At 39.0% G+C, this 24,997-nt stretch overlaps 1 protein-coding gene across 1 annotated transcript in view; it reads right to left on the reverse strand.

Moving 5' to 3' along the window:
• Positions 1-24,997, reverse strand: part of MAP3K21 (mitogen-activated protein kinase kinase kinase 21) — a 54,164-nt gene that overhangs the window by 17,095 nt on the left and 12,072 nt on the right. The window contains exons 2-4 of the mRNA XM_067536008.1: positions 16,487-16,667; positions 5,251-5,399; positions 4,268-4,443 (exon numbers count right to left, since the gene is read on the reverse strand). Of these exons, the coding sequence (XP_067392109.1) occupies positions 4,268-4,443; positions 5,251-5,399; positions 16,487-16,667 (506 nt within the window). The remainder of the gene's footprint in view (positions 1-4,267; positions 4,444-5,250; positions 5,400-16,486; positions 16,668-24,997) is intronic.

The raw sequence follows: 24,997 nt of genomic DNA on the forward strand, positions 1-24,997 counted from the left end.
AATCATGCTATTGGGGATCATGAAAGGTGCTCCGACCAGAATAGATCTTCCATTTAGATTGTAAGCACTTTTAGGAAGAAAGTTTTTCTTATTCTGAGTTTGTACAGCACCTAGCACAAAGAGATCCCATTCTCAGTTCACCTCTAGGTTGCTACCACAACATACATAATAAATAAAACGAACTTTAGATTTTTCTGGGATTTAAACCGTTAGAAGTCAATCACTTCCTTTCTCCCATTTCCATTTCCCAGCAAAAACATTGGCAGCATGCCAAAATTAACTAAATATAAACATTCATCAGCCTCAGCCACATGAGAAAGTTGCACTGGGTCAGTGTTTGATTCCATTTAATTAAACCAGTGTAAACTTCCACTCTTACTTTAGTTTATTTGAACTTGTTCCTAATGATCTTAAAATAAACTAAATAAGCTGTCCCTGAACCGAAATAAAAACCATCCACATAGGGATTTGTTCCAGTTTAACAAAATCTGTTTAAAATTCCCACCTTCAGTTAGATTGGTGCAATTTGCTCATGTAGACAAGCCTTACGTCTTGACTGATGCCACCAAAACAACAGCACTGGAAGCTACTGGAGTTGCTGTGTTGGAGACGGTGGGAGGGCAGGAAAGGGAGAAGAAAACTACGCTGAGCTCCCTTTCCGCAACCCCAGACCAAGAACATGACCTCAGGGACTCAAAGTCGCTCTGTGGGAAGCACTTTGGATAGGAAACTCCTGTCCCTCTTCTGGGTAGAGTGGGAAAGAACTTGGATCAGCTCCCTCTGCAACCACCTCTATTCCAGACCCAGACACCCATGTTCCCCTCGACTGCCACCCCAGGGGTACTACATTGTATTTTGGGAAGTGGTGACTTAGAAAAGGATTTAGGGTCATGGGGGCTAATCCACCGAATATTTTCTCTTTTAACCACCACGTCACAGAGCTAATGTGGTCCTTGGACGTACAAGTATGGGACTGAACCATAGCAGTCAGACGGTGCTATTGCCATTGCATACAGCATAACTGAAGCCACTAAGAATACTGTCTCAAGTCCTGGCAGCCACACTTTAAAAAATGGCAAAGAGGCGAGTTTCAGAGTGTATAGCTGCAGACCCTGTGCCTAGAGATAGAAGGACTTGGAAGGTAGTGTTTTGTTTGTTTGTCTGCTTTCCATGAAGGTTGTTTAGCTGAGCTGTGGACTCCTGAAGAGGTCATTTGAAACAGGACTGTTTTCTGTGCATCTTGGCATGACATGGGTGGCTTGGACCCACAGGTGTCTGATCAGACCCAGTGGTTGAAGTCTTTGAGAAGAGAATCCCTCCCTTTAGTGAAGGGATGAAGCTGAGCAATGAGTGTTAGTATATAGGCCAGTTGCTAGGCAAAATCATGAGCAGGCAAACTGGGGCGTTCTGAAGGGAGCAGGAGAGGCTATCTTTATAGGTGCAGTTTTACATTCAATGTTGTGATGGCCAGCAATGGATCAGTGGTTGCGGCCTGCAATGAATGTGCCAGGTTTTCTTTCCTGCCTGCAGCCAGAAGGGACTTCCTGTGTATGAAGTACAAGTTGATGGCTGTGTTGGAAGAAAAGATTATTGGACTGGAATAACAATTATGGACACTATGGAGTCTCAGAGGCTGAGCAGTTTTAGGAAAACCAGATTCAGGAAGCATCACCACCACCATAATTCAGGAAAGTCCTAAAGCCTGAGTTATGCAGGAAGTCAAACCAGACCACTGCAATGATCATTTCTGTCCTTACAATCTCTTAGAAAGGCTATTGACAAATTGGAAAGGGTTCAAGAGAAGGTCTACTAGAATGATTTGAGGTCTGAAAAACCTTCCTCATTATCAGGTCAATCTATTCCTTTGTTCAAGCCCCGCTCTGCCCCCAGCTCCAATCCAGCCCTGCTCCCCCAGCTACAGCCCCAGCCTTGGCTCCTGGCTGCAGACCTGGGCTCTGTGCCCTGCCACGTCCCCTGCCCTGCTCTCATTCCTGGCCGCAGCCTGTGCCTGGACCCTGGCTCTCAGCCCTGTTTGCAGCCCCAGGCCCTGCAGCCCCCATTCCTGGCCCAGGCTCTACAGCTGCAGCCCCAGCTTGGACCCCAGCTTCCGACCCCTGACCGCAGTTTTGGTCCAGTTCCTGGCCCCCGATTGCAACTCCGAGGGGGGCATGGACCAGGTAAAGTGTTGGAGGGGCACGACCCCAAATGTTTGTGGACCACGGGTCTATATGTATCCATACAGAATAGATATTTCTGATTGTAGAGTGCTCTTTAATTTAGCAGGCAAATGGCATAAGATCCATTGGCTGGAAACTGAAACTAGACAAATTCAGACTAGAAATATATATATATTTTTTTTAAAAAACACTGAGGATAATTAAGCACTGGAAGAACTTCCCTGGGGATGTGGTGGATTCGTTATCACTTCAAGTCTTTAAATCAAGAGTGGATGTCTTTCTAAAAGACATGCTCTAGTTCGCTTATCCAGAAGTTAAAGGCTTGATGCAGGAATCACTGGGTGAAATTCTATGGCTTGGGTTACACAGGGGAGTCAGATAACATGATCATAATGCTCCCTTCTGGCATTAATGTCTATTAATCTATTCAACCTGCAAGTTCTTTGACCACAGGACTGTCTTTCCTTAGGTGTATTTACACAAGCTAGGAAAAGGGGACGCTGATCTTTTTTAGAGCTTCTAATGGTAGGTCTGCACTGTAGCTCAGAGATAGAATTGTGCTAGGTTGGCTCACGCTAGCATGCTAAAAATAGTAGTCTGGATGTTGTTGCTCTGGAGGAGACTCAAAATAGCCACCTAAGCTCAGACCCAGAGAGTTGGGTGGGCTTGAGAACCCAAGCTGCAGCCTGACCTGCAACATTCACAATGCTATTTTTAGCGTGCTAACTTGACTCACCCCCAGCTGCAGTGTAGACATATCCTAAATACCTTACTCTTGTTCTGTAATATAGTAGTAATGATTCTTCCTGAATATCTTGTGCTATTAAGATAAAGCAGGGGTGAAAAGTACAACTATTTTGTTTTGTCTTTACCATTTATATAGACTGACACCTATAGGTAAAAACATAATGGTATTAGTCAATTTGGTTCCACCCCTCAACCCTGAACTGGAACACCCTTTCTATTACTCTATTGAGCCTTAGACTACATACACTGCCAAGTTTTGTTGTACCACTTAGTAACTTTGTAGCGAAAATCATCCTCCACCAAGGACTAGGAGACTAATTTTTTTTTTAAACTTGTGACCCACAAACAGGTTTTTAATCCTTCACTACATAAAAGGCTGGTGTAACAATCCACAGAGCCATCTTTCCCATCTCTCTGACTGTTATTACAAAGTGCTGGAAGGCACCATGTTCCCTTATGGGTAACTGCCACTGCACTCCTTGCATGCCTTATAGGATTTCCCTTCCAAATATAGACAATTGTTTTTGAAAGTTAGACTTTTTTTTTTTTTTTTTTTTATTTAACATGTAAAAATAGACTTTAAATCCCTACTCCCTCCGGGTCTGTGTGTTCCAGAAACTGATCTACTTTTTAGCACCAATGAAAGCATAATCGGTATCACTTTCACATGCGTGATTCTGTCTTTCAAAGGTACAGAAAATAACTGCACATAAACTGGAGTCTTTTTGTTTGGTTTGGTTTTGAGGGGGAGAAGAAAGCTTGTACCTGTCTAAATGCCCACCACAGTCGTATTGCATGGGATAAAATTGTTATGGCTAACACAGCAAGAAGTTAGGTTTCATGGCATGCTTAAGTTTTCAGAGAACTCTCGCTGACCCTGCTGCATGCAGAATTTAAAAGAAAAGGAACATTCATTAATACATTATTAATGCCAGTGTTCCCTCTCTAGAATTATATTCTTAGGCAGTTACTTTATTTTTGAAATTAGAAGAAGAGGAAAGTAGGTGTACTTGAAACTTGAGATGAATTGGATGATAGCAGTTAATAGCTTTTCAACATCTTCTAGAAGATTTACATATTTTAGTAATTATAATTTAGAATGTGAGAGACACACAAATGTATGGACATTTAAGAAGGCCACACTTCCCATCAAGAACAATTAAAGTTCAAAATTAATTTGTAGTTTACTTATAAAAAACCTTAAGCCTGTTCCTGCAAAAAAATTCACACTCTTAATATTTTGGAATACTACCAAACCAATGTACTACTAAAAACATATTTTCCCCAATTTTCCTATTCCCTCGTTAAAATTACTGCATTTGCAGATGGAAAAATTCACTTACTTTTTCCTTGGTCCTTAGTTCATTGAATATCTGTTGAATTTCCAATTTCCAATCATCTTGCATGGAGTGGAAGGATTCTTGAGGCATCTCAGTCATAACTGCCCCCTCAATGGCAGTAAGCTGTTCAAGAATTAAGGCAAACGATGGTCGGATATGAGGATCCTGCTCCCAGCAGTCTAAAATTCATCAAAATCCCATCAGTTCCACTATTCATAGAACCTTATGGGGACTACTTACACAATGCATGAATTTCAAATTACTTATTTGTATTTCAAAGTTCTCTAACGTTTATCCCCCTTTCTGAGAATTGCCTACTTATATCATTGCTGGTATAGGCCCTGCTTACCTCCAGTACATCAAGGTTTTTAAAATGTTAAGAGAAGTCAGATTTTTTTTTCCAACAAAACCTCTATTTTCAGGATGTGAAGCTGCAGAGCTGCCAGCACCATGCAGTTAAAGAATGAGCTAACCAAAAAAATCCACTTGGACACTGTAGCATTAATGTGCAGCTGTCAAGGTCCCTCATCTCTCTCTGGAGAAAGAGGGAAGGCCCTAACAGAATCTTTGGAGGTCAAAAAGACTGAGATAACAGCTAGCAATTTTTTCCCCCAAGATTTTAGTCATTCTGATTTTTTATTTGACCTCTTGTGTATTCTATAGTTGGTGGACATTATAGCTATTTAAGTATAAAAGAAAACAAACCACAACAATACAAAGAAGAATACAGAAGAAATAATTCAACCAGTGCTTCAGATGATGCATTTTTAAAAACGATATGGTATATTATAGTATTGCATGGCTTACTCAAATGTGTTAAAATGTCTTAGTACTGGATTGCCAAGAAAGGGAAAACCACTTTATACAGAGTTAGCACAATACCAAATGAAGTGTTTATGTTGAGTTTTGTAATTATTTTAAATCATAAGTATAGATATCCTAGAAGTAAATGTGTTTTAATAAGTAGAGAGAAGCAGCACAGGTACCTTTCATTAGTTTAGCAAATGGTTCAGGACAGGTGGATGGAATGGGCAAGGTAAGCTTATTGACAGCTACTCCGTAAGCCACAGCAAGACCATCAATGCCACGGTAAGGAACTTCTCCTGTAAGTAGTTCCCACAGCAACACTCCGTAACTATAAAGCAAGTTTTTAAACAGTTAAGTTTATCTTCTGAATACTGACATATGGTTTACTCAGGGACAAACAAGTCAGTACTCTGTCCAGTATGTAGTCCCACAAAGGACGGACTCTCTCCACTATAATTGGTCAAAATCTTCAGGGGACTATTCAACCTCACGTGTTATCTTCTCTCTGACAGCAATTAGTAAAATTGGAAATGCTGGCCACATGGATGGGCTATTGTAACCATATCCAATTTAGTCACTGTCACTTTGCTGCCAGCAAAACAAAAAAAAAAACTAAAATCAAAACAAAACAAGACTCCTATTAAAAAGACTTTGGTTCCAGTCAATTTTTTACTCAGATGCCACTACTATGTAAACCTTGATGGAAAGAGGATGGAAAAGGAAAAGGTTAAGGACAAAGAACAGATGAGAACTAAAAAGTTCCACTTTAAAACAAGTATCAAACTGATCCTGGGACAATTTATCCCAATGTACACACCATTTTGTTTTTTGAATTAAAAGCAGCTTCATTTGAGAATTGAAATTTCTGCATCCCCATGAGATACTTACAGAATGAGCCCCTAACTTTTTTCTCTTTCATAAAATATACTGAAGGATTGAGCCATGACCATAATTTCATTTTTGCCAGGCTGGCCAAGGGAAAATATTGTCTCCTGTCAAAAGCAAGGGAAGAAAGATTTCTTAAACTTTAGAGGAAATGTTTTCTCTTGATTTTATGTCAGGTACCAATACACCTGTCACTGCTAATCAGATTAGCCAAAAAAAGCCCCCCAAAAAACCTCAGATGCAAACTCCACCCTAAAATTAAACTTGTTTCACTCTTTTTACTTCTCCTACCTCCAGTAAACCTATCTTGCATTAAGCATGTTTAATACCGGCTGGCTCATAGGCGCTACGAGAGTAGGGTCCCACAGCATTAGGCACTGTACAGAGAAGTAGACTGTCCCTGCCCTGAAGAGTTTACAAATCTAAATAGACAAGACAGACATAAGCAGAGCGAACAATGTATGACAGCAAACGTCATGTTCATTCCACAACTTTTTTTTTTGGTGGGGCTTTACTTAGGAGGAGATAATGAGGCTGAAGTTGGTTCCTTATTCATGGTTCCCAGTTCCTTATTCAAAGGCCAAAATTATTTAGAAATACATCAATGTAAGATTAAATTTTTAGAAATATCAAATTAATGTGACTGAATGTGAGAAGTTTAAACTACTTACTTTAATTATTAACTAAATAATCAAATAAGGAGTTGGTTTTTGACTGGTTGGTACATGACAAATAAGTTTCAGGTCACCCCAAACGACAAGTCCCTGTGACCATCATACTGTTCTGAAGTAGCTAGGGCATGCCATAGCCTTATACGAAGCTTCATTCCTGTGCAGCATACTGTCATATATAACATCCCCACTTTCATTTTTTCCATGGCCCTTGAATAAGGAGCTGGGATTTGACTGGCTGCATGAAAAGTATGTCTTAGATCACCCCAAATGACAGGTCCCCCACAAACACCAAACTGTTCTGAAGGAGCTGGGACATACCACTTGCCAACCCAAATCTTTGTTCCTGTGCAATATGCTGACGAATTCCACACCCCCACCCTCTTCTATATTGCATTATGGCATTTAAATAAGGAACTGAGTTTTGACTCCATTGTCACTTTGTATGTTACAAAACAAGTTCTCGGTCACCTCAAGTGACACATCTCGGTGATTGTCAGACTCTTCTGAAGAAGCTGGCCTATGCTGGTCTCCAAGCCAAAACTTCGTTCCTGAGCAACAGACTGTCACATTACACCACCCACCCACTTCCATTCTGAATACGGAGTTTGTATAAGAAGCCAGGATTTGACTGGCAGTATGATAAAGTAAGTCTCACCTCAAGTTGAGTGACATAATATTTTCTATTGGACCAACTTGACGAGACACAAGCTTACTCCAGTTGACAAAAAACTTCAGTTGATGCCTAATCTGCACAGAGTAGAGTGGAAGACTTATTTCTTGAGTCTTGCTTACAACACTCCTGCTAATACACCCCAGAATTATGTTTGCTTTTTTTTTTGCAAGTGTTATACTGTTGATACATATTTAGCTTGTGATCCACTATGATCCTCAGATCCCTTTCTGCAGTACTCCTTCCTAGGCAGTCATTTCCCATTTTGTATGTGTTCAATTGATTGTCCCTTCCTAAGTGGAGTCCTTTGCATTTGTCCTTATTGAATCTCATCCTATTTACTTCAGACCAATTCTCCAGTTTGTCCAGATCATTCTGAATTATAATCCTATCCTCCAAAGTACTTCCAACCTCTCCCAACTTGGTATCAGCCACAGTATGCTATGCCATTATTTAAATCACTGAAGATATTGAACAGAACCAGACTTAGAACTGATTCTTATAGGACCCCACTTGATGTGCCATTCCAGCTTAACTGTGAACCACTGATTCATTATATAAATTAGCAAAATGCAAATTAAATTTTGGACTTCTTAAATAAGAATTTATTAACTGGACCCAAAACCATGATTCCACAATCAAGAAAGCCATCAATTTCGGGTAAAAGTGGGTCCTGGTTCAGTGGGAAGTGGAGACAGTAATTAGAAATTTAAAAAATATAACAGAGAAAAGTGGAAGAAACAGACAGCAGTTAAAAATCATGACGTGTAGAAAATTGATAAGGAAAGCTAAAGTTATCAAGGAACAATCCATGGTTGGCTGGAGTAAGGACAATAAGTTTAAAAACAAATATTAGGAACTACATAAATCCTAGTAATGATATAGGGTGTAACAGAGTGCAGGGAGTTAACAGGTGAGCCTGCACTCTGCCACCCATAATTCCTCAGAAAAAGGTGAATGGAGTAATTAAAAGGTAATCAGTAGTCAAGTTAATGGGCTGGGTCAGCTAATAAACCAATTAGCCCATCGATTCAAGACTAATAAGGAGGCACAGGAAGGAAGTGCCAGGGGAGAGAGCAGAACAAGGCTAGCTAAGCCCAGTCTCAGAGCTTTCAAGGAAGAGAGACCTCTGCTCCTCTTAGGTCCTGAAGAGAGGATAGAAAGCACAGCATATTGTAAATAGTACTGTTGAACAGGCCTGTGGAGGTGTTGGTGAAGAGAACTCAAATAAATGACAGTGGATACACAGCAAGGGGAGTATAGGCATATTACTAGAGGGAGATGGTAAAATTGTTAATAGTGCTGCACAAAGTGTTCAGTAAATACTTCTGTTCTATATTTGTGGAAAAAGTATGTAGTATTCATATTACATGAACTGTAACAACATAGTTTCCATCCCATTAGCAGCCCCTAATAACTTGCACCCAAGAGTCCTAAAAGAGTTGGCTAAGGAGAGCTGTGGCCAACCAATGTTAGTTTTTAATAAATTTTGGAATACCATGTAAACTCCAGAAGACTTGGAGGAATACTAATGTTCTGTCAATAATGAAAGTAGAAATATAGCTACCCAGGTCACACTAGGACGCTTAGCCTGACACCTTTCCTGAGGAAAGTACTGGAAAATCAGATATGAGATTCAGTTATTAACATTTTAAAATAGGAATAGAACTAATGCCAGTCAACGTGATTTATGGAAAATGGTCTTGTCAAACAAATCTGATTTCATTCTTTGATTACATTATGAGTTTGGTTAATAAAAGTAAATAGATTGTACCCACCATGGACTCTCCTTTGGTTTTATAAAACCACAATTAGTCAATTAGATTTGTAGTCTAGGAATGTTCCTAACTGACACTAAGCTCTCACATAGCAGCAGCTGTAAGGCTTTCTGCCATTTCTGGCTGGCTGGTGACTGTCCCATCCTAGTGGAAAGTGACCTGGCCTGAGTTATTCATGCCTACATCATCTCTCAGACTGGACTACAGCAGTGCAATTTCCTGGGAATGAAGTTGTGGTCATGACAGGTACAAAGTTGCTGAGATAACATGCAATGCCGGGAAGCATTTTGGGATAACATGGAACACTAGGAGCCACTTTGCACGTTTCCACCACTTGGCCAAACTGGCATTTCTATGATGTAATTTTGGGATTAAAAAGGAAAGAAATTAGAGATATTCTAGCCACAAGCAGAGCTCTCCAAAGTCCATGGAAGTGTACCAAGTCACATTGCTGCTGCATATGTCTCCTAGCAACAATAAAGACAGTAGCTGGTTCAATTAACTGTAATATATCAGAATAGGATAGCAGTTAAAGTAGTTTGTGAGCACTGTAGTAGTGCTCCCTGGTTTCTATGTTTTAGAAACCACTCTGAGCAGCAGTATTCATTAAACTAAGGCACTGAACGTTTGCATATAGTTAATAAACATGACTATTTGGGAGCCAACCATTCTCAGATAGTGTCTTCTTGTTATTTTTGTTGTGTAATGAGCAAAAGACAAGGCTAATCATAACAAATCTATAACCATATAATCTATAACCAACACAAATAATTTTTGATAAATTTAGCCATTTTCCATGTTCTTAGTTCATTTAAAACAAACCAAAATTCCTATAGACTTCATTTATAACTATCATTTGCAATATGAAAATATTACAACTGGATTTGCAACAAATTGGCCGCATATTGTTTTTTACATGCATATTATGTTTACTGAAAAAGAAAACAAAATGAAAGTGTGGGTAATATATTTGTCAGACCAGAAATAAAGGTTGACTTCCGTAAGTGGCATATCCTCATCAGTTCGTAACAAAATAATGGCCGCAGGTATGTCACTTGTGGTGACCCATATGTATTATGTCACATATAGCCAGTCAAAATCCAACTCCTTATTCAATGATGGCTGATAGCATACTACTCAAGAACAAAAACTTCAGGTCAGTGAATGGCATGTCTCCGCTCCTTCAGAGCGGTCTGATGGTTGTGGGGACGTGTCACTTGGGGAGACCCAAGACACGTTGTCACATAGTGCTACCTACTTCCTATACAATTGAATATACAATTCATATACAATACAGAAGAGAGATAGGGGCATGACATGTGGCAGCACGCTGCACGGGAACAAAGCTTCGGGTGAGCAAGTGGCATGTCCCATAACCCTTCAGAACAGCCCGACAGTTGTGGGGACATGTCACTGGGGTGATTTGAAACTTATTTTGTCATGGTCAGTCAAATCCCTGCTCTTTAATTATTTACCGATTATATAATCAAGTAAATAATTAGTATCACATCCAATCCAATGTGTAAAAACTTAATCTTACATTGATGCATTTTCAAATAATTTTGGCCTTTGAATAAGGAACTGGGAACCATAAAGAAGGAACTAGGAATAAGGAATCAACTACAACCTCATGATAAATTAAATGGAAAGAAAAAGGGAAGGGAAGTGGGGGGTGAGGGGAACGGGACAAGGGAGGAGAGGATAAGGAAGACACAGGTGTGGAGTGAAACTGAAGTGAAGAGACTGAGGGTTGGGGAGGGGGGAAAACAGGAGGATACAAGCAAACAGCCAATCAGCATGGGGCAGAGAAAGTCCAGTCAAAATTGGAGAAAGTTCTCTGAAGGCCCAGAGGTCCCTGCTTTGGCTGCTTCTGCCCATACTGGTTGGAATCTCTAGCTGGCTCCTCTCTGCAGTTTTCTCCCATGCTCGTATGGCAGGTCATTGGAGAAAGGCAGCCACCACTTGGGTCCTAGTGCATCCATCCAGAGTGTGTGGTGGCTCCATTGCACAGTTCTGCCCCATTTTACCCACTCTTCCCAGTGCAGAAGTTCCTGCTTTGGCTGCTTCTGCTCCTACCCATTGGAGTCTCTGCCTTGCTCCCATTTGTTGTTTTTAAACCATCCTTGTTTTCATCTAGTACCAAGGTAGTACGCCTGTTGATTTTGCTCAGCACTTTTTGGTACTGATCCTGGCACCACCTAAATCAATGGTACTTTTGACACTGATTTCTATCAGAGCGGTAATTGGGCTTTTTTCAGCAGCAACAACCTGAGCTGAACCTGAACCTTACAGTCTCACTGCTCCTGTTGGGGAGCCACTAAGTGCAGAAAAAGCACAGGAGCAGCCCTCTGCTGCTGGAGGGACTGTACAGAATGAACAAGAGAGGAGGGGAAAAAAAGGGGGTAGAAATGTTTCTCTCCCTCTCAGAGAGCCACCTGCAACTCTCTGCCGTTCCTCCACATCAGCAGCGGGAGAAGAAAATACAGACAATAGTACACTGGTAATAAAGCTTTTCTCAAATTGTTTTCTTTGCAGTGAAGTTATTTAGAATTTATACAAGTCCTCCCAACTTCACCATAAATAATACCACCAAGCAATGAAGCTACAGTGTCACACAAAAGCTAATAGAATATACAGTTTACAATTCACATTAAATAGCATGCAATGTCAGCTAGATAAAAGTTTACAGACAGACATTAAAAACATGCTCTTTTCAAAGCCTTACTCTCCCCTACTGTTTTTTAATATAAAGAGGACTACAGAATTTACATGTGTTTATATTTAACCATAAACACTGTAAGAGGCATATTATACATACCACTAATGAAGACCAAAGTCTTGGACTTTTAAAAATAAATAAACTGATTTACCAAAGAAGTGTTTTCCAAGCTAACTTATGCCAGTTTGCATGCTCCAAAGAAGAAAGCTGCCATTAATACTAACCACACAATTATTTCAAAAGATACTCAAAGTAATACTGAATAGTCACATACATACTGAACTCTGAACACGAATAGGAACTCTACTGAACTACTGCACCTCTTGCTTTCAAGTCCAACTCTGTGCAAACAGGTAAGTCTCATGCTCTTCTGGTAAGGTTGTAAACTGTTCTTTTAAACATTAATTCAATGAGTATCCCACTGAAGCTATATCAAAAATATGGTTATTTTGTCTGAGACCTTTAACCAAACTTCAGTGTGATGAACTTGGCTAAAAGGACAAGAAACCCTCCCTAAAAAAAGTCTTCATTGTACTGCTTAGGTTCAATTATCTTTAGAATTCAAAGCCTCTAAATGCTACACAGTTTTCCATCTTGCCAAAACGTCTGGAATTTTAGCAAACCAAAATACTAATAAGTATGAGAATGCATCCTCTCCTTAAAAAAAAAAGGGGTTGGAAGTTGAGCCCAAGTACTGTACCTGGAGCAAACCAAAACAAACAAGAAAATCAATCAATCAATCTCTCACTCACTCTCTCACTCACACGTACAGTAAAACCATGCTTGGGTTTGAGAGGCACTGTTCTATCACTATCTGTAAGAACAATATTTAGGATTACTTATCTTTTGCCTACATAAATAGCTACTTGTGCACAATGTAAGTTCTATGAGCCCAAATACTAATACAAACAGATTAAGCACCTAGAGACTCAGCACTTACAGGGAATAGTTAAAGAAAATACTCAGGAACCATCTCCCATTTCATGTTCTGGTAGGCCAACTAGATAAGAGGATACAATTAAGAGATTAAATGCCTAACAGTTCAATCTGATAATTTTTAGCTTACTTTCCCTTCTGGTGACCTGAGATAAAGATTTTCACACTTTAAATTCAGGATACTACATTAAGACACAAGATGGTCATTCCATACCTAGTTCAATTATTGTTCCTAGCATAGCTTCTTCCTATCGTTACACAACCTGAAATCTAATTGGTTGAATTTAGATAATTGATATTCTTTAAATTAATTTTATGCTCTGCTCCAGCTCCCAAAGAAAAGCTACACACAATTTCATCCAGCTGAGCTTCCTGATGTTGGCAGATTTTGGAACAGTAGGCACAAAAAGAAAATTCATCAATGTCCACTGCTGATGCTTTTTTATAGAAGTCTTGCTGAGCGTTTTTGGACTTTAGGTACGTATATTTATGGCAGAATCCTTAAAGATATTACACCCAGAGGAATTCTGTGCCACTGCGCAATGCAGATTTTGTGCAGAATTTCCTTTCTCTCTGCAGAATTGGTGCTGCAGAGCTGCTGGCTGCCACTAGGAGCTGCTGGACCCGGCTCACCAGCTCGCAAATAGAAGACACTGCTGGAGTAAGGGGTCAAAGCTGGAGGGTTCCAGGAAGCTGCAGTTCCCAGCACGCTCAGAAGGAAGGAGGTGATATGCAGGGAACTCAATACAAGCCCAGGACCCAGCATCAGGCTGTTTCTTCCTCTGGATCCCTAAGCTGAAGGGAAAAGGAGGTGTCTGGGCTGGCGGAGGAGAGGGGCCAAAGAAACAGGAACTGGATTGTTTAGAGGTTTCCTTCAACTCTCTACTCCTGAGGGAATCCTTCTTGTTATCTGTACTGTTACAGACATAGTTGTTGACAGGTACTTTGAAATAAATTACCAAAATAATTGAAACAGCTGTGATTGTATTGTGTTATTTTGACAAATAAAATTTACAGATATTGTGTGCAGAATTTCCCCAGGAGTAAGGTACTGGAGTTTAAGGTGAGAACATTCTAAAATGAAATCAGTCCCAATTTAGATATTTTCTATAGAATTCCAACAAATATGCTCTGTGGAAACCCTTGCAGAGCTCTGCACCTAGAATGTTTTTTTTAAGAATCAATGTCCATTCACAGCAGGTGACTATATTTTACAATCCATTTTATCCATCCTTCTATTATTTAAAGCAAGAGTTAAGATCAACAGAAAAGACCTCAACATGCAGTAACCAGATAATATCCAGAAACGAAGAAAGCCTAAACCAAACTGCACAACATAAGACTTACTAATTAAAAACCTCTCCTGTTAAAACTCATCATTGAACTAAATACTTACATTTTTACAAGAGGGGCGTGCAGAAGAGAAGGTGAAGAACAGAAATACTGTAGATTCCAAAAATGTAAACTAATGTTGCAGTAGAATATAATAATTGCACCAAAGCATACCCCCTCAGATACCCTACAGCAACAAGACTGGACAGGACCTGTAATTAAGCATGGAACACAGCTGGTTAGGGAAATACCTACATCCATCCTCCACCCTACCCAAACAAAAAATAATGCCTCTTCTCTAATGGACACCACCTGAGATTGATAAAACATTCATCATACTAAGGCATTAGTTTCAAACTTAAGATCGGTAAAAGGTTCATCACAAAGAAGTGATGACGTCTATAGAACTAACCAGAACATACCAAAAGCATTACCTCATAGTGCAGAATAGCAATGAGACTCTTCTAAACAAACAGGACTCTATATTAGTTATAAAAAAAAAGCAAGCAAAAACATGCACAAGATTATATCAAACAATAGATTAGGGAGCTAAAGCCCCCCCACCCCTCCAAAATTGCCATTTACATAGCCTCACGTGTTTTGGTTCCTCCTGATAAATACAATTTTGAGACAGACAGACAACAGGCGCTTTGCAGGATAGAGCACAGGAACTCTGAAAGCCCACTTCACAATGATTGCTTTAACAATATAACTTACTTTTCCACACAAAATGATTTCATTCTCGGATATTAAAGAGACTGAATGGTTTCATTCAAAAACAGCATTGATACTTGAAGTCCTGTGGTTTACATGATGTAACCTGAATGTCTTTATTGAATTAGGAAGTATCCATAAATTTAATATAAAGGAGTCCCACACCAGAAATATGAAGTAGAAATACAGTTTTAATTAATGACTACACCTCCAACTCCATCCTGATTAGTGGAAATACATTCAGTACGTATTTATGGGATTACTATGGGATTAAAATATGTTGATTTGCAATTAAATACAGCCTTTACAATAAATTTTGTATTTTTTGCTAATCAGGAAGATGCACTATATCTATACACATTTATTTAAGCAATTACATAGCGTAACTTACATTCACTCAGATTTCTTATTTACTAAACAATTATTATTTTACTTGTGATTTGTCTCAGGCTCTATTTGGATGAATAGTCAAACTCGACCAAAAGGCACAAAAAAGCATTTTAAAAAAATAAAACAACCTTAAATGTGCTGGATACATAAGAAGAAATATTGAAAAGTTTAGCAAAATATGTTCTGCATTTAAAAATTAACTGATTTATTAAAACAAAGGAAAAATTATTTATAAGTGAATTAAACTGGATAGTTTCTGTTCACTATGTTCTTCAAGATTTCAGAACTAGCACACCTCATCCTCAAACCTAGTTTTTATCCCTAATTGGAAGAGAAAAAACAAGCTCTTGCTTTTTCAACTACCAGTTGCTTTCTTAACTTGGAATGAATTATTCACTGAATTGAAGTAGATGAATAAACAGAAACAAAGAAAATATTCTCTGTACCTGCAGAAGAGGCTACTGCTGTCAAAATCTGGTTTAGCAAGTCAACAAACTACGGTGGTACTTTGCTAGTAACTTCCACTAGTTCAGTGGCTGACTTTATTTAAAACTCTAGCAGCCAACATACTGCTTAACATTATTTTTGTGTTTAAATGAAATGATTAATAGATTGTAGTAAGCTTAGGACTTAAGATTGGTTGACAATTGAAAATTTAATTTTAAATTAATTAGGTTTATTTTTTTAAAAAGATAAACTTAAATTAAATAAAAAACTAATTTAAATGTTTTTTAAAAATCAATTTAAAAAAAAATCACTGATTTTTAGCCATCTTGTTTACTATACATGAAATAATCATGAATTAGTCTCATTTGTTATATTCTATGAAACTTTTTAAAGACTAAAAAAATAAATACCCTATAAACAGGCAGTACATGCATTACTGTAACAAAAATAAGAGAGTTCTGTATCTACCAGATAAAACATCTAGGATCTTCAACAGCAAACAAACTGAAGGGCGCTCTTACTGAAGTATTGCTTTCTTTTAAAAGGCCACTTATTTTCCTGATTTGTAAGAATGACTCAGTCAGTCAATCTTCTTTTGGAGCAGAATATGGATCTGTGGGGACACCTAACATAGGTAGTTAAGATATGAGCATTCATAGGCAGACGAATCAGGGCATATTTTGAAACAGGAATTTTACTTGGCAGGTGGCAAAAAATTTTCAACACTCTTAGTCCAACACCATCAGTAAACTATTAAAACAGACAATTTCAACACAAAGAGGATTTTCTCATATTATCAATTTTTCTTTCAAGATTCTCAGGATGAGTAATTTAGCTATCAAGCAGTCTCAAGTGGTACAAAGCACTCACCTCCAGATATCACTTCCTTTAGAAAACATGGAGGACTTGATAACTTCAGGTGCCATCCATGCATAGGTGCCTGCTGCACTCATTTTGGTCGTTCTATGCCATTCCCTAGCCAGGCCAAAGTCTGTAATCTTCAAAGTTTTATTGCAAATGTCATCATGCTCTATCTCCTGAAGTAATAAAACTGCAGAAAAACAAAGTTTCAGTTTGAGATTGTTTTCATGTAGCAAATACATTTTAACATTTTAAATAAAAAAATCTCGATTAATTCAATGTTACAGCTAAGATTTTAAGTTGGCAGAAGTGAGGAATTTTGAGTTTTGATTCCCATTGCCACTATAATCTTGCCCCTGGCACCTCTGAATCATCAGTTTAATCTACTGCATATCGCATATATTTCACTTACAATTTATTGACTTGAATTTAAAATCTTTGCTACAGTGTTGTATTAATACAGATTTGGAATATAACTTCCTTTAATGAAAAAAAGAGGCAGACAAGTGATTGATCATAATGTGTTCTAACTCACAATGAGAGATCCAGATCACTAACACAATCCTCTTCTGAGCTTACTCATCACAAAATCTTTATCCAATGTCCAGTGGTCAGAGATTGTGGGAACAACTGTTATTTTAGCATTTATGGCACACAGGCAAAGGTTAAGGTACAGATAAGAATAATTAGTGCATAAGTGTTTTCTAGCAATATAAGCTGCAAAGCACAAAACAACAAGGTAAGCAACTGAGTAAATTGTAAATGAAGAAATATCTTGCTTTATGAGAAATTTGTTTCAGCAAGAATCTGAACTGATGACCTTGCAGTTGCAATTCTGCTAACTGATCCCTGTTTTAGTTTGGGACAGTAAAATAAAAAAAGAATTCTGAAATATCAGTAACATCTTAAAACTTAGAGGTAAAATACTGATGCAAATAGGCCATTTCCAATAAGGTTATTACATATACATAGAGGAGAAAACGAAGGCTAACACATATACATATACATATATGAGCTAAGAGCTCAATAATGAGTACCAAGAGAACAAAGTTAAAAAATAATTGTGAGTGTTATGCCTTTAGATTTGAATGAAAGGCCTATTGTTTTCAATTACATTTCAAATGAGTTCAGTAGAATTCCTGAAATTCCTTGTCAGTCAGTGTGACCGAAACTAAAAACAGCGAGTGTTGCACAAGTTAATAATTGGAGTATGGCCAGGTTTCATTCTACAAAGGGACAAAAAGCGTTATAGCACTTCAAACTTCCGTTTCCTGTTGGTAGTCAGGAAGAACTACAGATTAGTTAAATGCCCAACATAACTAAGAAGCCCAGTGTCTGAGTAAATTCTTTTAGCCCTGGTCTACGCTTACCTGGAGATTCGGCAACAGTCGACAGGAGTTACACAAACTATGCAGAAACTTGCGCAACTCCCATCGACTGCTGTGCTTCCCTTTTGCGCACCGTCTTCACTGCACTGTGCCGACGGGAACTATGTTCCTGTTGATGCAGTGCTACACTACTTGACGGGGTGGTTTTACTCAGTCGACTTCCTGATCGATTGAGCAGGTCTACACTGACCGCTCAATCAATCCAGAAAGATCAATCTGGCGGCAGTGACTTTGCCACCATCAATATAGACATATCCTTAGGTCTTTTAACCTAGCAATTTGTGTTACACCACTTTTTTGTGACTTCTGCAGATATTTGACCCTCATTAGCTTCATTTCAGAACAAATGACCTTTACAACCTTGTATGTAGCCTGCTCACTCAATCCTGAGCTACTCGATTTTTTTAATCCTTTAGTAATTTAGGCCATGTGTACATTAGTGAGCTTACAGCAGCACAGATGTAAGGATGCAGCTGCACCGCTGTAAGGTGGCTTGTGTAGCTGCTCTATGCTGAAGGAGGAGAGCTCTCCCATCATCATCATAAAACCGGCAATAGCTACGTCAATGGGAGACAGTGCTGTGCACACTGCCACTTATGCTGGCAAAACTTACGGCACTTGGGGGTATGTTTTTTTCACACACCTGAGTGACATAGTTTTGCTAGCCTAAGTGGTAGTGCAGACATGACCTTAGAAAAAACATTTTCATAAACCAAGACGTTTATTTACAGCAGGGTGAAAAAACATTGTCAATTTATCACCTATTTACCCAATGTTTAGAAGTGCATAACAAGTTATACAAATTTTTGTTGAAAAACAAAAATCACATATACATTAGCACTCTCTCATGCCTGCAACTTAAACTTTAACTATTTCCGAGCAAACACCAAGAACACTGAGGACATTTATAAAAAGTTTAAATTATCAAAAAAAAAATCCATCAATTAGATTAGAAAAACACCAGTGCAGATCGTAAGTAATTCAGACACTTGTCACTTACATATAGTATATCCAATTTCTAAATAAGCAACACCAAAAGAGACTAATCAGGATTACTCAAAATGTAACAGTAGGATTGGAGCCCAAGACCGAGGGAATACTAAATAAAACCACTTCCCCCTGGCCGAAGTAAAACTTGTGCATCCTTCCCCTTTACCCCCCCAAAAACAAACTTCAAACATTACAGCTGTAACAAAACACAGAGCTACAGAATGAGTTATTTATTTCATAAGAGTAGTATACATTTGGCAGATAGGATACTTGAGGAAAAACTCTCTTCCCCTCCCTCCTTCAGTATCCTGTTCATCACTTCTCCAGTACTGGAAAGTCATCAGCCCCCCTGACGGGCGAGTGTTCGGAAGCAGTTTAAATATTTGTTTGCTGAAAATTATGACAACCTAACATGCAGTTTAATTCAAATGTTACATTTCTGAATGCAAAACTAAAGCTTGAAATACTTGTTATTCAAATGTTGGCTGTGCTAAACAATGAAAGGGTGACTATCTAACTACTGGTTTTATTTCTTTAAACTCAGTTCTGTTGGTAGAATGTTCTTTGCTTCAGAAAGGCAAGGTCCATCAGCAGAGAACAAGCGGATCACGAACAAATAAAAGCAAATCCTTCGGAATTTTAAAACCCTCAAATCATATTTTTAAAATTTTTGGAATTATTGCATCATTTCTATCAAAGTTGCATCTGTACCAACAGCACACAATGTGAGAAAGTTCAACATCTTTTCTGTTAAGTCTATCTGAAAGATTTCAAGATTCCTATGAAAGGCGCACACTCTTCAACAGATCCCCGACACTGCTTGCATGGCCTTGGAGCTGCAAGTTGAGGGAATTCAAGTGACCAGTAACATCACACAGAAAAGCTACCTGTGACATAAAGGGGACATCATTCATAAATTCCAGGAACTCACAAGCCTTGTTGGTCTTGTGGTTTGAAAGAAATTCTACTATTTACTTTTGAAATGCACAAAACCTTCTAATACTTGCCCCCTACTTAACCAGCGAACGTTGTGCTGCAACAGATCATTGTATTTGGCTGAAACATTTTGTAAAAGATTTGTAAAAAAATTTGTAAAGTTCACTAATCTCATCATAATATCCCTTTTTTTCCCCCCGCAAATCCCCAGACAACTTACCGCACAGGACCGCCTGGTGAAGGAAGCAGTGAAGTGTATTAAATAAAGGATGTATCGCTGCCAAACATGAAGCAAAGCCCTTCTCACGGAGGAACCTCCATCTGTCACAAGCAAGTTTACTTTCTGCAGCTCTAATATAAAAAAACCTCTTATCTTTTAAAAAATGATCTCTCCTGTGGTGTACATTTCTAATGGTATTAAGCACAAAAATTCTTCCTTGAAAATCCCACCATGATAAAAATCTAACAAACAGCGATAGCTGGGCAGTGTCACTTAAATGACTCGATTTGGCCTCTGCAGGAGACATGTATTTGGCGTTTTTTAAATGGAAAGCAGGTGGACAAACCATCCTTGTAAATACCTCCAATCTTTGCACTGCTGTGGAATAAGACAGGGGAACTTGCTTCACATGATTCACGTCATCTTCGTTTTCATCTTTGGCAAAAAGCTCCTCCAGTATTTCCAATGTGCATGCTTTCACAAGCTCATATTCAGGAAAGGCTTTTTCTTTTTAACTAGTACCAACATTATCCAAAGAGAAGCAGCTGATGCTTTTTCCTGTACAGCCACTGATGTTGTAAGAATGACAATACTGCAAGGAGGATAGGCCGCATTGAAATTACTGTGTTTTGAGTCTAAGTGGCGTCTCATACGGACGACCTTACAGACTGATACAATAGTTTGGTATATTAAACACAAGGGTTTTGCATTTAAATGGGATGGCATAATAAAAAGAAAATCCACTGTTCAGTTTGGGTTAGAAGCTTGGTTTTCATTATTGACATTGTGGCATTTACTTCCACTCACATTAAGTTTTTACTCCATTTCCATCACTAATGAAAAAGAGCATTGCGGTAACTCCATTGCAGTTGATGCTATCACAAGAACTTAAGATCCAGTAAGCAGTGTTTAATTTGTGCCAGAGCTTGCTGAGGCTTAGGAGTCCATAGACCCAGCACCACTGGTCCTTAGCCAGCAGCTGCCACTCTCCAGCTTCCCAGCTCTGAAGGCAGCATTGCCACCAGTAGCGGCGCAGAAGTAAGGGTGGCAATACCATACCATACCACCTTTACTTTTGCCCTGCTGCTGGTAGAGTGTTGTCTTCAGAGCAGGGCGCCTGGCCAGAAGCCACTACTCTCCAGCTGTCCAGTCAGTGCTTAATTTGTGCCAGGGCTTGCCAACTTACTTTTACTAAGGAAGTCATAGGCAAATAATGGGCAGCGCATCACTGTTCATGAATTTAATTATAAACATTTTTAAGGTGAGTTGGCGGGCCACATTTGGCCCGCAGGCTGCCCATTGAGTATCACTGCTTTAATGGAAGAGAATTCATCTGTGCCCTTTTGACATAGAACCTCAAGAGAGGCAAGGCTCCTGCCCGCAACATCCTCCCTTCTTTACCTCTCTTTAGAGATTGAAGGCTTTTTCCATTTGGGACAAGCTGTATCAAGTTATCAAACAGTCAGATCCAAATGGTCTAATTAAAAACAAGATTAAGATGACAGATCAGACCAAATCAAACACTGTAATATATAACAAAAACTGCTACTTTATCTAGACTACAAATACAAATAGCTACAAAATATCCTGTCACCTGATAAACTAGGAGGTACCATATGTTCAGTTAGTGTATATAGAAAATCTCTCAGTGAAAGTTTTCTTTTCTTATCCTCTTGCATCTCCCAATCTGACATTTCTTTGAGTTAAGAACTGTGTCTTAAGTGCTTAGCTTCTCCTAGGATCCTTGTGTCCCAATTAACTACCTCCTTTCAGTTACAGGCTGTGATCATTTTGATCTTCAAGGAGATAGAGTTCATCCTCTCCCTCATAAAAAATGGTATTTACACAGATGCCCTGGCCTATGTCGATACCAGTCAAGCCTCCACAAATGTGGCATTCCCCAGCTACAGTACCAGCATGTTCTACTCTGCTTCATTTCACCCCAAATACTCTTTTCAAGGTAGTTCTACACAACTACAAACTTCCAGCCAACAGTTACTTTCTTCCTACCGCCTTAGGGTCTGTTATTGGGAAGGAGTCATTTTTGGAAGGCTAATTAACCTCTTTTCTGGTGTTTACCGTCCCTGACCCAGGAGACAGCTCAATTGTGGCTTACTAAAGAGATTTGGGGAAGGGTATTTTAATGATTATTTATGATTTCTAATTGCAGTAGCAGAGAAGATAGGGCCCCACTGTGCTAGATCTTGCACTGACATAACAAAACGATGGTCCCTGTCTATATGAGCATACCATCTAAGTTATAGAGACGAGAGAAAATTCTATCTACTTTATGTAACACATATCATTAAAGGGTTAAACCAAACTATCACAGAATCCGTGCATCCACACTGCTATTACTGCTCCCCTATAGCAAGATTATTTGAGAGTGAAGGGACATGGAAGAGTACAAGAAGCCCCAGAACAAACCAATGCAGGGATCCAGGCACATTACAGACCTGAGGTGAAATCCTGCCATTGAAATCAATGGCAAGACCTCCACTGACTTGAGTGGGGCTTGAGAGGATTACACCCCCACTGCTTCCTTAGGTCTTAGGTGAAAGGCTATCTAGTGTGATTGCAAGTGCTTCACAACACCAAAGAATGTAGCCAAGGAATCCCCAACCATCCACATTCTCCTTTCATAGAAGAGGTTTAAAAAGGACTGCATGCAGAGTGCCTCATGGAGGCTAGGATGGAGTTTTAGCTTGCAGCATATTCAGGACATTTCCTGTTAGAAATGGTGAGCTCTAAATGTTACCTTTCTAGAACATTTGTTCACTCTCCAAGTCTAATACATCAGTCTTTTTCTTCTATGTCATGTGTTTATACATATAAAAAGGATACAATTTGCTATATTTCTCCAATTATGGTAGCAATTCTGTAACCCTTATTCAAAATAAATATGAAGCAGTTGCTTCCATCTTTTCTGTTTGACAGGGTTCAAGAAATCTGAGGATTGTATATACAGTAGTTTAGGAAGAAATTCTATGACATACTCCTCCTTTGATTTTAGTTGGTCATCTGCAGTCCATAGCAGTTTAACTCAAAACTTGTTAGTCTCTCTCCTAATTTTGACCATGGAGGGATCCCAAAGAGACAGTCATACATTTAAGAATTTGTGGTGATGATAATTGGCTGTACTTTGCCTGAACTCTCTTTTGATAATTTGATTCCAAAAGCTTCTCCAGGAATAGCCGAGTCCTTTTTATCAAGTTTTTGCTATTGGTAGAAGCAAACAGAGGACCAAGGCCGTTCACGCTGTTTTCTTTAGTTAACAGGGAGTTCTTTCCTGTCAACAGCCTCTGCCACTGCCTTATCTAGGACTTCTCTAAATAGTTCAGTCTTGTGCATTTTGCAAATACAAGCTAGTTTGCTTAGCCATTAACTGAACAAGATTAGAACTGAAGGTGCCTACGTGCCACTACATTTGCTGCCCCGATAATCACAGATCTTTGAGACTACAGGAGTGGAAATTATGCAGCATATCCCCTACTTTTCCCTGCTGAGTAGAGGTTGTACTTGTGTACAGTGTAATTCTATGTTAAGTAGAGGTTGGGCCATATCATTTTTAGAGAGTGGCAACATCACCACTTCTCTCAATTTCAGTTTAAGTACTGCTTGCCAATTATTTCAGTTCCCGTTAATTCCAAATGAACATGCAACAGAGTTGCTTATCTTGTATTGTTATTTGCGAACTGATAGGCATCATATACCTTTTTTCCCAAATCCAGTTATAAGCTGCCTTATTAAATTTGAGCCATGCCTGCTTGTTAACAGCACGCTACAGCAATATATGCCTGCCTTGCCTATATGGAGATATTTGCCTCCATTACGCCCTTTACTGCAACACAGATTATTGCTTGAAACTAGGGAAAACTCTACCAGGGCAAGTAATGGCTTTAGCCGCTTACACTAGGAGTTTGTGCCATTATCGAAATACTTGACACTTGTCTGTGAAAGTTTCTTCTTGTGCAGCTTGTTCCCCTTCCCCCCAACTATTACTACAGCTGAGGTTCCTTCAGCCTTGACTACACTAGCACTTACGCTGGCAAAACTTTTGTCACCCAGGGGTGTGGGGAAAAAAGTCACCTGAGTGACCTAAGTTTTTTCAGCATAAGCACTTGTGTGTACAGTGCTGTCAGCAGGAGAGCGTCTCCCACCAACATAGCTCCCATTGCTTGTTTAGCTGGTTTTATTAGGTCCTTTGGAGAGCTTTCTCCCATTGACATAATGTGGCTACACAAGCGCTCTTACAGTAGCACAGTTTTAAGTGTAGACTAACTCTTTGTATTAGGGACAAGGACCTCATCTTTGTTCTGACCCTGTATGCTGCGCATGTAACGACTTCCAAGCTGTGGATCAAACTGTGTCTTACAGTTCAACATCCAAATTAGAGGATTTTTTTATCCTTCAAAACAAATGGTGAGGAAGCACAGGCTAGACATTTCGTCCACCCTCCATGTCAGGGCTAGAGATATATTTTGCAGGTTTTTTCCACAGCTTGCTATAGACACAAATAGCTTTTTACCCACCATTTTGACACTAACTGTGAACCCACTCCAACTCAGTACTGTTTAATTTGACAAAGTTAGTCATTTTTAGACTCAATGCCAAAATGAAGTCTGAACAGATGTGCTCCCAACTGCAGAGACAGAACTTGAAGACACTTATGAAAAGTCCTTGAGTGCAAGAGTTGACATATACACTACAGTCTCATTAGACAACATTATATAAAAGAAATATGTGGCAGGCAAAAACTATTAATGCACTTAAACTGCAAAAGAACATCTGTCTGATTTTTCCCTTCATGTGAGGAAGGGAAATAAAAAGATAAATTGCAACAATATAAAAATATTCTTGATGCATATGGTTGAATGCACCTTGCATCACCAACTCTCCCTCCCCTTCCTCTTTTGCAATAATATTTATAAAAACAATTTTGGGCAAATAGAAATTGTGGAATGAATGAAGTAGTTTAGACAAGTT

The sequence above is a fragment of the Emydura macquarii genome, unplaced genomic scaffold (assembly GCF_026122565.2).
Source record: "Emydura macquarii macquarii isolate MOO-44397 ecotype Brisbane River unplaced genomic scaffold, CSIRO-AGI_Emac_v2 contig_3517, whole genome shotgun sequence".
Classification (NCBI taxonomy): Eukaryota; Metazoa; Chordata; order Testudines; family Chelidae; genus Emydura; species Emydura macquarii.